At 31.5% G+C, this 15475-nt stretch overlaps 1 protein-coding gene across 4 annotated transcripts; it reads right to left on the bottom strand.

Annotated features, from left to right (window-relative positions):
• Window positions 1-335: 335 nt before the first annotated feature.
• Window positions 336-15339, bottom strand: LOC123682983 (condensin complex subunit 3-like). Of its 4 annotated transcripts, none has more exons than XM_045621852.1 (19): window positions 14569-15339; window positions 14272-14517; window positions 14052-14192; window positions 13872-13994; window positions 13454-13809; window positions 11185-11382; window positions 10564-10675; window positions 10232-10447; window positions 9742-10149; window positions 7342-7608; window positions 7162-7279; window positions 5992-6203; window positions 5759-5932; window positions 5551-5704; window positions 5191-5316; window positions 3424-5100; window positions 953-1065; window positions 728-897; window positions 336-530 (listed from the first exon to the last, which is right to left on the bottom strand). In XM_045621852.1, exons 1-19 carry the CDS (start codon window positions 14668-14670, stop codon window positions 464-466), a joined length of 4980 nt encoding a protein of 1659 aa, XP_045477808.1. In that variant the 5' UTR covers window positions 14671-15339; the 3' UTR covers window positions 336-463. The 4 variants fall into 4 exon arrangements, with proteins under 4 accessions (XP_045477808.1, XP_045477809.1, XP_045477810.1 ...); XM_045621853.1 differs by having other exon boundaries at window positions 728-891; XM_045621854.1 differs by having other exon boundaries at window positions 5017-5100.
• Window positions 15340-15475: the final 136 nt, after the last annotated feature.

Raw genomic sequence — 15475 nt, 5'->3', positions numbered from 1 at the left:
TGTCCGAGCGAATTTTCACCTGTAGAATGTAATGAATAAAGAGAATGATTAAAAGGAAAAATATTTAGGTGACAGATACAATCATAGTTCACAAAAATAGCTAAAAACATATTTAATGAATAGAAATATACAAATTGAATATTTTCATTTTATCCTCAATAAACTACTGCAACTTCTTCATTTAGTTCATTTAACTCTTAAATTTGAGTGAACAAATAAGGAAAAAATCTACAATTATCATCTTCACATCAGAATTTTATATACAAATAACATATATTCTTTTATTCAATAAAAGTTAAGATGATTGTAGGGAATACTGTCTCTGTTACATTATGAAAATTTGTACAAATTTATTTCTGTTTACGTTATTGACAAATATTATTTACATGAAAACACTTTGTGTATTAAATTTGGCTGTATATAAAAATAATGTAGATTTTATAATACAATAGAATTATCAATCTCATTGTCCAACTCTCTGTAGATTTTTTTTGTATTTAGTCCCCATCATTTTTTTTCTTGGTACAGATCTGTAGAACAAGAAATTTCATTCATTAATTAATTAATCAAATAAATGTTTCAAGTGATAGTTTTCAGAAAATATTTCTGAAGAACCATGAAAAAAAACTTTCTTATAGGAATTCAATGTATATCATAAAAGAAATGTTCAAAGTAGAATGAATTATTATTTTAATTTTAAATCAGAAATTATATTAAGTAAACCTACTCTGCGCTGACTGGTGAATCATCTTGTCGGTTGCGTTTTCTTAGACTACTTCTTCTTGAGGTGTTTGAGGGATTTATACTAATTGATAAATTTTCTTTTTTTGAATCCCTCGACAGGTTACTGAAGGAATTATCCTCTTCTATAGAAATATTTTCCGTCACAATCTGGAACTTAATTATAAAAAAATTAATTATCCTTCGAAAAAGGGAGAACACAAAAACTTACTTCTTCATCCCCTTGTAGGAAAGTTTTAAGAATAGTTTCATCAGCATCTGAGGAAAAATCCAATTGTTTTCTTGATCCATTTGATTTACTAAGTCGATTGCTTAATCGTGATCCTAGACACGAAAAATAATCAAATAAAATTTTGTTTAAATCAAATGAAAAACTCAAAGATTGGCACCCAAATCTCCACTGTTATTATCATTCATATTATTACTTAATCAACTAAAGAAAGAAAAAGCAAACTTTTCAAACATGATAAACGTAATCTATCTTATTTAAAAAAGCAATTACACTTAAAGTACAAAGAAAATCAAAGAATTCTATTGAATTAAACACATTTGAATATATAGGTAAAAGTAATTCCAACTTAGCAACAATTACTTCAAAACAATTGCCTTCATATTTACAACTATCATGTTAAACATAAAAACAGTTGAAAGCTACAAATATTCATGTGTTACTGTAGGAATATAATTTTGTGGAAGAAAAGAAAGACTTTGAAAGATTCAACATGCAGTGATTGTTTTGAATTTCTAAAACCTCAGTTTTTCTTCTTTGAAGGTTTATTATTGAAAAATGTAAATTGATTGAAATTGCATACAAGCACTCTTATTGCACAGTTAAAAAATGAAGCCACTGAAAGCAGTTTCTTTAATCAAACACATCCCCTGAATAGAGAAATAATATGCAAAAAAATAAAAAATTACTGAAAATGATGGATGTACCTTCTTAAGGTCGATTCATATTATCCGACACGTATCGCTTCAGACACCAAGCGAATCGTGGACGACAAATATCATTTGATGCGTTTCATATGAAGTAAATCAAATTGTCCGTCACCGATCGTGTCATTCGCCATCCGTTCCGTATTCCTCGAGAGAATATTTTGTCTGATGTGGTATGGGTGGAGTCTGTATGAACGGATAATGTGAATTAGCAGACAGTTGCGCTTAGTTTTGGAACACGTAATATTCGTTGGTAATGGATTCCGAAAAATTAATATATTTAGTGAGTGAGCAGGAAATTCTATATAATCTAAATTCTAAATCACATATTGTAATGAAAAGGAAGAAATTTGGAGGGCATTTGCCGACGAATTGAAACAAGATGGTTCTGTTTTTGAATATTGGGTGTACACTTAATCTTCTTACTGACTTTTCTCTTGTTTCATCCAGTAATAATGCACATAGTTTTTTACGTGAAAGTTTCAACATTTTTTCGCACCTCAATTTATCCAATGCCTGAATCAAACAACAAGTATATGAACGCGCTCTCTGTTCCGACAATCGATTCGCTTGGTGTCTGAAACGATACGGGTTGGATAATATGAATGAATGTTTTAAAGTATTATAAAATAAATAAGAGGACTGATTATTCAGAAAATATGATATTTTGAACGACATTGACTTACAAAACCTGCAAAAGAAGTACCTGGAATTGGCCAATGCAACACAAAACATGTATGATTCCCAGAAATTTATTGTATTTTCTTCGAATTAGGTCTCTTTTGGAATGATACTACTAATAATCTAATCCTAAAAACACATTTTCAGGAATCAATATTAGTAGTTGTCGCGAATTGTAATTTATTGACTAAAATGGATGCCTTGGAATTGTTATACTTTTGATTTTCAGAAAATGAAAAAAATTAGATAGAGCATTGTAAGGAAAATAAACTGATTGTTCCAAATTTGTTGAATTGTTGATTTGAAAGTCGTTATCATAGTGCATACATGAAATGAAAGTTGTTCCTACATGCATTTTGCCAGCGGAAATATTGAACTGAAAATAAAATATCTCAAAAAGTAATCACAAATCACTAATCTTGGTAGACTTGGAAGCAAGATGAAAATTGCAATTCATACTGCTAAAGATTAACACACAAAATGTTGTTCAAATTTCGTATAGAAAACAGTTTGCCAAGTCAATGACACAATGAATTCCGACAATCTCTAATGGGGCCCACAGACGAGCAACTTAGTCACCAACTTGAGAAGTTGTCAACTAGGTTGGCGACTAAGTTGCTCGTCTGTGGGCCCCATAAGTGTGTTTAAATGGATAATTCCAGTTAATTCCTTTACACAATGTATAAATAAATATATTTTATTAGCCAATAACTCTGCTCTGATGTCAAAATAATTTATTAAAGATGATCCATTCGATTTACACCTTCAAAATGAACATATTTATACTATACTTTAGAACTCAAATTGGGGTTTTATATATAATATTTTTTCATTTTTCAAGGATAAGCCTTTTTTATATTATAACAACTTGACTATTCTTTAAATTGGAAATAAAACTATAATATAAAAAATACTTATTGCCCTGGTTCTATCTTTTAAAATTATTGAAGTTACACAGGCAAATAGTGAGTATTGACAGTCTACTGGCATTAGGTTAAGAACTACTTGGTGGAATGTTAGTAAACAAGCTCATCTCCATGCTTATATCTTCTAAAAGTAACTTACTTGTCAAAACTGATGAAGATAAATTTAATTCTTTGGTTTTATTCTTATCTTTTGACTCATGTTTATTTCCACTTTTTTCAATCCTCGAGCTCCTTCTATTTGTTGGAGAATTATTCATTTTATTCATTACACTATTCAAATTTTGAAGAACTCCGTTTTCCACCTCTTGGCTCGAACATGCATTTTTATTTCCCTTTTTGTCTTTAATTTGTTCTTTACCAAGAAATGTGTCTTTTTTATGTTTTTTACTGGTTTCCCCTAAATTCTTGACTGATTTGGAATTATCTGCTTTTTTCTTTGTTTTGAACATTTGTTTTGATTCAACCCTATCATTTCGATTAACAGTATTGGGATTTATTTTAGTCTTACTTATCTCAACTACTGGATCTTGCTTCTGACTTCTCAATGTTTTTTTATTTAAAGATTCCATTGAAGAAACTTCAGAAGGTGATTCAGATAATTTTTCACTCATTTTTGTTCGTCTAAGATTATGAATTTTATTATGTACATTATATTGTTTAGGAGTGTTTGGTTGGGTTTGGTCTTGTTCCTTTGGTGCTTCTTTCATTTTTGATAATTTTTTGGGTTCATTTCTTGATGCAGTCTTTGGAGTTGTCGTAAAACTTTTACGGTATGGATTATTGGATAAACTGCTATTTGTGAGTCTTTTCCTCAAGCTTCTTCTAACAGTAAGAGATGGTAGAGATTTTTTTCTGTTAATTTTATTAGAAACAGATGGAATATTAGAAAATCTTTTAGATGATCTCTTTCCAACAGAAAGTGGAGTGTTTGTGTCTTTTTTTCTAAACGGACTTGATGGATTTTCTTTTGTATTAGTAACTAACTTTCTTGGTGTTTCTTCAGTTGTAGTACCTCTTAAATGCCTTTTAGATTTTCGATTTACAGTTATAGATAAGGGAGTTTCTGCTGACCTTTTTTCTTTGTTTTGTTTTGGGGAACCTTTTGATGTAATTTTCTCTTTAACAGACTGAGATGTTACATCATCATTGAATTTGGATGTGAACGAAGTATTTCTCTGCAACTGTTTTTTTTTGTTATCAGGTTTATCACATGTTGAGGTTGAGCCGTTATCAGATGGAGTTTTATATTTTCTTAGTTTTCTCTTTGATATATCAACAGAAGTAAAGGAATCAATTGATTGTGTTTTGTTATCTTTCCTCAATACAACTTGAGAGATTATCTGAATTTTGGAATTCTTAGAGTTTGTTTTTTTGTTACTTGTTTTTTTTGGTGTTTCATCAGAATTTTCTGTTTTTTCCTCAGAAGTATAGTCATACTTCTCATAAATTAAATTTTCACCTATTGATCTCCTACTAACATCTACAGAAATTGATTTTCTTAAACTTTCTTCATTTTCAGCTTTGGCATTCTCAACTGTTCCTTCACTACTTTTTGATTTCTTGTTTTCTTCATCTCCTTCCGATATTTTCTGAAGTTTTCCCTTACCTTTTAATATTTTACTTACACCCCTCATTAATAGTTTCCTTCCAGATCGAGTTGATTTTTGATTTTCTACAGTTTCATCAGAACAGTTTTCAACAGAACCTTCTTTCGAAGGAGACTGTGAATTACCTTTTGAATAGCAATGTGAATCTTCAAGTTGCCCATGATTTTTATCATTTTTATCTCTTTTTTCAATTGATTCTCTTATATTTCCTGAAAAGAAAAAAAAAACAATTTAGGCATATTATACCAAGTATACCAAATATAAGCAGAAAAACAACAAAAATAATATTTTCATATTACTTTTTGGATTATATTCTTGGTCCTTTTCCAATATATCATTATTTTCGAGTTGCTCTTGACTTTCATTGTTTGATTCTTCATTTATCATAGACAGTTTTGCTAAAGAAGACTCATTTTCTGAATTACCTAAAAATATATATATAACTAACACTGAGTATTACTTGAGCCTTGAGATTATTTTCTCAGTTGATGCACACTAATTGCAGGTATGATCATTCTAAATTTTTACCCTTTAAAATAAAAGCATTATACTAAAATATGAAGACACGGTTAGTTCAAGATTATCAACCATGCAAAATGGTGGGTTAAAATATTTTTCTTATAGAAAAGATTTCAAAGTAAAAAGTTAAAATTCCTCACCATTTGTAACATGGCTTATTGAAGTGAATCCATTTACTGTGTTAGTCTCATTCTTATCTTCTTCTTTCTCACCTGTAGTTGCTCTTCTCAAACCATCATTCAATTTATCACGAAATTTTATAAGATTCTTTTTAGGAATCTTATCCACCAAATCCTGAATAAAAACGTTATGTCAAAAGACGCATTAGAGGAAAGTTAAAATACTTACATCAACTAATAATTCTACTGAAGCAATCATTTTTTTACATTCTTCTATATCCTTAAACTTCATTGTTAAATAGGTCAATAATTTAACCAGATATGAAGTACAAGCCTCGTTTGGTTTTTTCGATATTCTTTCAACAAGATCAACAGCAATTTCTCCATGTATATTTTCCTCATCCTATGACAGATTATAAAATATGATATTCGAATTAATATTTATTCAATAAGCCTACTCACTTTGTCATTGACTGTGCAAGTAAGTGCTGCTAGCAATCTGAGAACATTTTCTATATCGATTTCAAGCAACGGACTTGTTCCAGGTGCATTGACTATACTAGATATTATTGGTACAACTGCTCTTTGTACTATTCTTTTTGCGCCTTTAGTCAGATTAGTGAAGCATTCTATAATTGAGCCAAGTTGTTGATGCAATTTAGGATCTTGCTTTTCTGTGAAGAATAATAAAAATAATTACGTCAATCGTCTATTCCAAATTGGTTGTCTAGTGAGGGGATCTCAGAATCCCTTGTGTATGGCACATTTTCGGGGTCGATTTTTGGGAGAGTTAATTCGGTAAAAACCAAAACATTTTGAGTTCAATTTTTTTCAAGCTTTAAGGGAATATTGGAAATTGGCGTGAAATGAAAAGATGTCATTACTTCTTTATTGCTGCAGCGCTGTGGACCAGAAACAAAAACATACTACAGGCACTTTTTTCAGTAGAATCCAGTGGTGTCATCTCTTGTTTTTTATTGGAATTAGTTTTGAAGTTAATATAAATTCCTTCTTCTTTCTATTTTTCTAGGACATGGTCCCGTTTTGTAGCAACGCCTTGGCCTCATTTTTTGGAAGCTGGCAAGGATATGGCATCAGTATCCTGGGATGCGCAAGGTATAATATTCAATGATTACCTCCAAAAGGGCCAGACCTCAACAGCGATTATTATATAGCGTTATTGGATCGTTTAAAGGATAAAATCGTTAAAAAAAAAGAAGAAAAAAAAGGTGATGTCTCATCAAGACAATGCGCCGTGACACAAATTAACACAGAAAACAATGGCAAAATTGCACGAATTGGGCTTCGAATTACTTCTGCATCCACCGTATTCGCCAGATCTGACACCCAGCGACTTTTTCCTGTTCTCGAACCTCAAAAGAATGCTCACTGGAAAGAAATTTAGCGCCAATGAAGAAGCAATCGCCGAAACTGAAGCCTATTTTGAAGCAAAAGACAAATCATACTATAAAAATGGTATCGAAAAGTAAGAAGATCGTTATAATCGCTGTATCGCCCTCGAAGGCAACTATGATAAATAATAAAATCAAATTTTGCCAAAAAATGTGTTTTACTATGGTACACCGGGGACTTTTCAATTGGCCTGTTATAACTATTATAGAGATAGCATACCTGTTTCAGGATTGTACCACTTCAGAATGAGTCGACATATAATATCGGAGTTTATTGGAAAATCATGTGCAATAAGTTTACATATCGAAGTAGTGGCAGTGCAACGAACTTCTTCGTCCTATATATAAAACAAAAATTTCATAAGATTATGGTTTCCAATAGGCTGAAAATTTCAAATACCTCATCGTTCAACATATCCAGTATGATATCAATGATGAATTCAATTGTTATGTCATCCTTATTCAAAATTTCCGGTTCATTAAGATCTTCAGAGTACAGTTTTCTCCTAGAAGCTATTGGATTCGTATCCTGGTTCAGATCAGTTTGAGAGTTTTCTTGCATACCAATCACTTTGACACCATACATGCATATTAGATCAGTGACACATGCTACAGACGTTTTCAGAGCAATTTTATCATAGTTTTGTATCGCCCTGTAAGTAGCTATCTGAAAATACATAAATAACATGAAGAATAAGGATTAATGTAAAATGATATCTACAAACTTACAAGAAGCCTATTCTGCATATGAAAGATTGTATATTTACATGCAATGAAACAGTAGAAACCGACATATCTGTACAGTGCATCCCATTTTGGGTGAGACAGCCAGGTTTCTCGCTTGTTATTTAAGATAGAGCCTTGCGGTTTTCACGTTCCTGTCCTATTTTTTCGTGAAACTCAACTTGGTCTAATCAGATTCTGCATAACTGTTTCCGTTCAAAAGATACAGGGTGATTTTGGAAATTGATACTTTTCGGACCCCTCCTTTATCTCCGAAATTATTAGAAATAATGTTGAGCTGGAAACTACGTCTGAAGCAGAATTCTGCGTAGAATCCAGTGGCGTACTCAATATTTTTTTTCGGGGTATGGCTTTGAAGATTCAACACAAACCTATATTTTTTTTAATGGAACACCTTATATATCATTACTTTGTGAATTCGTTATTTTTTTCCCTTCAAAATGATATATGATACTATGTAGGTAGGATGTTCAGAAAAGTTTAAAAAAACACTAAAACGTCAAATAATGATGATTTTTTGTAAATGGGCCATGAATTTTCTATGTTTCAATAAGAGGATTATTACTTTCGATTTTTAAAAGTATAGTAGGTCATTGATGACACAAACATCCTTGTTGTTATTATGGCTACTATGCATTTGGGAGCATTGTTTCATCAAGTGGGCATTGGAGGGAACCAATCTGATCTAGCTGTCATCGCTATAAATTATTGTTATCATTATTGATTCTTCTTTTCTATGGGAAATCCATTGCCCATTAACAAAAAATCATCATTATTTGATGTTTTAGTGTTTTTTTAACATTTCTGAATATCCTACCTACATAGTATCATATATCATTTTGAAGGGAAAAAAATAACGAATTCAACGAAGTAATGATACACATGGTGTTCCATTAAAAAAAACATAAGTTTGTGTTGAATCTTCAAAACCATACCCCGAAAAAAAATATTGAGTACGCCACTGGATTCTACGCAGAATTCTGATTCAGACGTAGTTTTCAGCTCAACATTATTTCTAATAATTTCGGAGATAAAGGAGGGGTCCGAAAAGTATCAATTTCCAAAATCACCCTGTATCTTTTGAACGGAAACAGTTATGCACAATCTGATTAGACCAACCTGAGTTTCACGAAAAAGTAGGACAGGAACGTGAAAACCGCAAGGCTCTATCTTAAATAACAAGCGAGAAACCTGACAGTCTCACCCAAAATGGGATGCACTGTACATTCAATAAATTCATGTAAAAATAATGTGTGCAATAAGAAAACTGTTTTACATGGCATTAAGAATAGACTACTGAAATGCTGACCATGTCTAATGCACCAAGGGTATGGTCCGTATATCACCTTGGTTACTACGGTTAGTAAGTTGGTGGTTCGTATATGTCAAATTCCTCAAAAACCGGTCACTATTTCCTCAAACTTCGGTGAGTTGTCTGTCACCAGAGCAGCCGTACTTTTTTCTGGTTAGGTTCGGTAACCACGCCCACTCCGGTTGGCAGTTGTCATTTTAATTTTCAGATTATTGTTTATCAACATTTTCCATGACATCTAACACTCAAAAACTTGATCATTTTAATTATGAAACAAAAAACCTTCAGAGGCATCAATAACTATTAGTTATATACAAATTAAAAGAGAACTATTTATAACCTTCAAAATTCTGTCAATGACAAATTTAGTTGACCATTGACTAGTGTCAAGCGGTCCGTACATATGAAGCAGGTTACCTGAAACATTGAAAACCACTAGTAATCTCTGAAATTCTCGGCGATATACGGACCATACCCCAAATGAACAGCTTGATTCGACAGGCACAAAATTACAGATGAATGGCAAACTTCCATTTAACTACAGAGGAATCTTTTTTTAACACTCCATTGAATCTTACAATAAAAATTATGACGAACAAAATTCACAGATGCACATTAATGTGAGATATGCACAATCTTTATTTCAAATCAATTCGTTCGAACCGTTTTTCTTCAAAATATGAATTAACCTCAAATATTCATCAAAAATAATTTTATTTTCAGAATAGAGATACTGATACTTACTGGTAAACAAAGAAAATTGGCATGCTGGAAAGCTAAGTCCCTATCCATAATTGAAAACAAACCAAGACATAGTATAAACCTCCAGTGTATTTCTGATGTATTATTACTCAAAAGCGGCATTAAGAATTCATCTCTGCATGACTGTAAAGCAGGGGACATAACAGTAATAGTTGGTATTTTCAAGAGTCCTATAAGTATATCCAAACATCTACAGATTGTTTCTGGATCATCTTTAGATACCCTCACTTTTTCCGAAACCGAGTACAGCATATTATTCAAACTATCTAGTTTTCTCTGTGATTCTTTTATTTCATTTTGAACAATATGCGCATGTTGGAAATCTTTTTTCTTCAAAGCTTCTTCTTCATCAATTTCCAATTGATGAATTTTTACTCTCAATTGCGTAATCTAAAACACATAATTTCAACATGAGATTAGAAGGAAAAGTTTTTCTTAGAACTATTGTCTAATCGTCGTTTTTTAGAGTTACCTCGAATTTCTGTTTCCTCAATTTGTCCTCAGATGGCACTTCATCTATTAAAGGCTCTCTTATTTCGGAAATAACTTGACATAGATCGATTGTAAGCGAATTAACATCACTATTCAATTGAGAAGCAACTTGAACAATCTTATTGATCAATTTCTGTTGAAATTTATTTGTTGTTAAAATTTTTAAAATCAATGCATATAAGGTTTTCCTTCCAACCTAAAAATAAAATGATAATTAAATTTGAATTAGTAAAACCGGTCCGGACATGCATTAATCAAATCAAATATTAATGTTATTGTAATAATTTTTCAACTTAAGTATAGTATACATACTTCATCTGACATATCAAATCCTGATGAAATTTGGAACAGCTGGAATACCACATTTTGAAATTCTAGGTTTTCCCATTCATCCATAGTAACAGAAGTCTTTTCTTTAATTACTCTGAAAATTATAATATAATATCGGTATTGGGTATTAATCATTCTTCATACAAAGAGGATTTTTTTGAGGATTTGTGCACTTGTGAACACTGGGGTATCATTTTGAAATTTGTGCTGAAGTTCGTCTTAAATAATTGGATTCCGTTCTTCTGTCTGCCGCCTCTCAAACAGAATATACTACTCATGAAATTTTCAACGTGGGCTCGAGATTGAGTTGGAGAATAGGAAAAATTCGTTCAATGGTTTCAGAGTAATACCGATATGAAATTCTGTTTTTTCAATCACTGAAATCATACCCATCCAAAACTACCAAACATCTAATCATAATTTTTATATGCTTTTTTCGACGAAATTTTTGAAATTTTGAAAAAAAAATTATAAATACAAATCTGAACAAACTTGTGAAGGCTCTAAAGTAAAGAGGTAACTACCTCTTTGCTTTTCTCATTTTTTGCCAACAATTTCACTGGTCTTTTACGCAAAGATATAAAGCAAAATTAAATATCTCACCTTTCTATATAATTACTAAATGTTGTCAACTCTGGTAAAATGTTCTGTAAATAGTCTTCTTCATCTTCTATTTTCCTGAGGTGACTTATAACATTTGACCAAAAAAATACACACTCCAAACGTAACTGTTGGATAGGGATAACTTTTTCTTCTTTACTAACAGGTAAATTTTTCACAATGTCAGTCAAACTATTACGCCTGAAATATATGCAATTTTATATTATCAGTTTTCAAATAAAAATTAAACTGAAAAATATTTTCCACCTTTTTTCAATTCAACTACAGAATGAACATAATCTAAATCTAATGTAAGCAGAGCCAACCAGCTTGAATGATCTTTCTCTAATTCTGTGGGTTTTTCCGTTCATTCTTCCACATCTTGTAGAACAAAATCGTGCGAGAATATATCAGAAACGCACAGTTTTCATGGTTATATTTTATTATTATATGTTGGTACTCCGAACTTTCCGCCACGGCTTTATCTGTCAATTCATTTGAAATCAGTTCTGCCAACCAACATTTTTAAATGCAAAAATCACTAAATGATATTTATGGAAATATTTCATTGATTTTAATAAAAATGCAATGAATTAGAGAAAATAATGTATAATACTCGTACAGAAGGCTCATTTTAATATCAATGCCTTCTGCACTTGTATTATAAATAACTATTCTCACATGATCCTATCAAAGCATGAGATAATAAACCTGAAAATTTTATTGTAACCGAATTTCTTTTCATATTTCATTCTACTCCTATTTTTAATGAAAAATTAGAAACAATTGTACACATAACATCAGTTACTGACAAAATTAGCAGAGGCGACAAAAAAATTAAGAAACAAAAATATTTTTTCGGCAACCGTCCGGGAAGTGCTCACTTCCCGGACGCTTTTTCTCTGAGAAAGTAGCATTTCCCGGCCTAGTCCGGAAAGTACGTACTTCCCGGACTAGGCCGGAAAAGAATCATAGAATCCATAGCAACCGAGATAACGGCTGACAGTTCATATGAAATTAGTTGTCAAAAATTTGCATGTTTTTTTATCGCAATCGCAATAAAATATGGAAAGCAGCATAGCGATAGTGTTATTTTACATGGTTGCCGAAAAAATATTGTACGCAACACGCCCGAAAATGGTTTTTTTGGACTCACAGACTTCCAGGACTCGCTTATGCTCGTCTTGGTATTTTGTCTATTCAACCAAAAAAACCCTATTTTCCGGACTTGTTACGTAAATTACTATTTTGTAATAAAATTTGTATCTGTCGGCACTTGGTGGGATTAGGCTTACTTTCATTGAAATCAAATAGAATTGGCAGATTCTAGCTAGTCTAAAATATGAAAACACAATAATGGATTTCAAGTGGTTATCATTGGCAATTACTAACAATAATCGCATTCAAACGCTTTTGGTCATTGTTGGTGATTATCACATGAACTCATGTAGTATCCCTTGAATGGTGCTGATTTAGGCCGCATATGACCAAAGATAACCACACTCAAGAGTCGGTTGGTAATTCAAGGACCTGAAGGACCCGAAATAACAGCGGTCATTAGTGGTATTCATTGACTTCAGGTTCTCAGATTATGGTACCCGGTTTTTCACCATAATTTGACCCCCCCTTCAACTTTGTTACTAAAAGAGGTACAAAAAATGTTTTCTATGAAAATTTCACAAAATTGACTAGTGTTTTTTGAAATGATTTCACAAAACGAAATATACAGAGTGGGCAATAAATTGAATGCAACTTCATTTTTTCAAATGGAACACTCTGTATATTTTTCTATATTTGACTAGCTGTTTCCCCCTGATTTCGAATATATAACATATGTTTGGCCTATCTCTCTTATTCTGAGTACCACAGAGTTTCAAATTTTAAGAACCACCTGGCAAGCTAAGCAATCAGTTTTTAAGTGGAAGGCTGCGATAATTCAAAATGCCCTTTTTTGAGTTATCTCGTTGACAACGATATATGACATACGTTTTTCATTGAATGAAACTATTCATCGAACATGCACTACACAGAAGCGGAAAAATTTGAAATATTTTCACTTTATGTGAAGAACAATAAAAATAAGAAAGCTACAAATTGAGAATATATGGAGTTGCACCCAAATCATCCAATTTCAATTTATAGTGAAAAACGTATATCATATCATTGCCAACGAGATAACTAAAAAAAAAGGCATTTTGAGTTATCGCAGCCTAACACTTCCCGGTATCTATATATCAATATTTTTATTCGAAAATTTATAAGATTTACTAACCCCAAAAGGATATTTGAAAGTTTTGAGCACAACTTCTCAAAGTTATTTATGTCATTTTCATCAGCATCCAATCTCAATGCTCTAAAAAAGAGTAGATAATTCCCTTCAAAATGACTTAACCATTTTGGTAATAATTTCTCTGTCAATATATGCTTTATTTTCTTATTTGTATCAGCTAAACCGGAGGTTAAAATAATATTCCTATCAATTATTTTAAGATACAACTTTGGATTTGTATCTGCTAATTTGGCATATGCTGCTTGCCTAACACCAAGATCTGTATCTGAAAGTCTCATTCTAATTTTGCTATAACTTTGTGGATGTGGAGCTATATAATTTATCACAACCTTTCTCACCTAGAATTATTAAAAAATATAATGATAAATACAAAATCAAATAATGTACTTTTGAGACATACTTCACTATTTTGATCATTAAATAGCATCCAAAAAGACTTTAATACTACACACTCTGCATTAGAAGGCTCTTGAAGTCTCACTAATGCTTTAATAGCTTGAATTCTGACACTTGTTTTAGTATCCTGAAAAATAAGAAAAAAGTTGATGCTAAATTTATACTATGATTAGTTACTGCTTACATGTAATAATTCTACTAGAGAATCCAAGATAATATTACAAACGCTATAATCCATTTCAACATTATTTCCAATGTTTTGTAATAAGGTCATGATAAAATAACATGTATTAAACCTTACTTCTTTTTTGCCTACACAAGCAAACTGAAACAAAAAATGTATAATAACAGATAATTTTAAAAAGGTATACCTTAGAAAAAATCATATAAACAGAATGCAGTACCTTCAAACTAGCCTTTAAAATGTTTAAAAAGAATGGATCGAAGGTGATATCGTAGACTTGAGAAGTAGTGCCATTAGTATCTGCAATTTCCATTGGCTCTATACATTTCAGAGTAATTTTTATTGCTATTTTTGCTAAGAACTCCAAAGTTCTGGATATATATGGATTTTTGTCTGCATAATCATCTGAGTAGTAACAATTGTATAATGCATCAATGTAAGCTTGAAGCAGTTCCTCGAGTTTGGACTGAAATTAAATATTTACATATTTTGTTTTCCAATGCAATTTTCAACTTACCTTATCGAAAGCGTTTTCCACTAATTTAATAATTTTCTTACAGCAGAATTTTTCTTCTTGTGCCTTACTTAGGGCAACCGAAAATATTTCCTTCATAGACATTTCAGAAATCGAAATAAAAAATTAAAATCATAGCTCCTATCCTTTAAAATAATAAACGAAACTTTATTTTGGCGTCCCAAAATTCAAGTTTATGTCAACGGTTCATTTCATATATTTTCAAATGTCAACGAAGAAACACAGAATATCAGTATTTATCACAGAAAACTCTCTGTATTCATTTACGATGGCTGGGTTCGAGTCGCGAGTAGGTCATTGGAGTTTTGTTTCGTTTATACTAATATTGAAAAAAATATGAAGATATAGATGGAAAAAGGCTTGTTTATTGGGTAGATAGCGACCAGCACATTGTAAAATGAATGAGAAACAGACATTGTTTAAAGGTAACTTTTAAAATATTGCTGTATCTTTCGGATTAGAGTGATCCGTAATTTGCAGAAGGCTTGAAAAGTTTTAGGGAATTCCATTCTCGAACAGTTTTCAAGATATGATCTTTAAAGTATCTGCAATCTCCTTTAAACGATAAACGATGTATGCGCCATCTGAAACTCTAGTGTTCTCTCAAAATCAAGTGTCCCAAAATTATATATAAGTGTATAAGTACACACTGGTATTTCTAGGCATCTAAGATTTGAAGTAGTTGCCAGTAGTCGTGACCAATCAGGAGCCTATTCCATTCATATAAAGCGTAGAAGGTTTCCCTAATAGCGGCTCTATGACGTCAGATTATGCACTGCTCCTTTTTTTTTGTGGAAAATGATTTATTTTCAGGTATCCATCAAAAAGTATGCATTGGCTGAAGTGATTTAATATGAAAAACTATTTTATAGCCAAAGAATAAAAAATA

Source organism: Harmonia axyridis, chromosome 6 (assembly GCF_914767665.1).
Source record: "Harmonia axyridis chromosome 6, icHarAxyr1.1, whole genome shotgun sequence".
NCBI classification, from domain to species: Eukaryota; Metazoa; Arthropoda; class Insecta; order Coleoptera; family Coccinellidae; genus Harmonia; species Harmonia axyridis.
Note: the sequence above shows the minus strand (reverse complement) of the source record. Positions and strands in the feature narration are given on the sequence as shown.

What these genes read in the sequence shown, in the direction of transcription:
- LOC123682983 (XM_045621852.1), bottom strand. Translation starts at nt 14,670, where the DNA reads ATGTCTATGAAGGAAATATTTTCGGTTGCCCTAAGTAAGGCACAAGAA. An exon ending in AATAAGCCATGTTACAAATG is followed by an intron (nt 5,317 to 5,550) that starts GTGAGGAATTTT and finishes ATATATTTTTAG; the next exon opens with GTAATTCAGAAAATGAGTCT. An exon ending in GATTCACCAGTCAGCGCAGA is followed by an intron (nt 531 to 727) that starts GTAGGTTTACTT and finishes CTTGTTCTACAG; the next exon opens with ATCTGTACCAAGAAAAAAAA.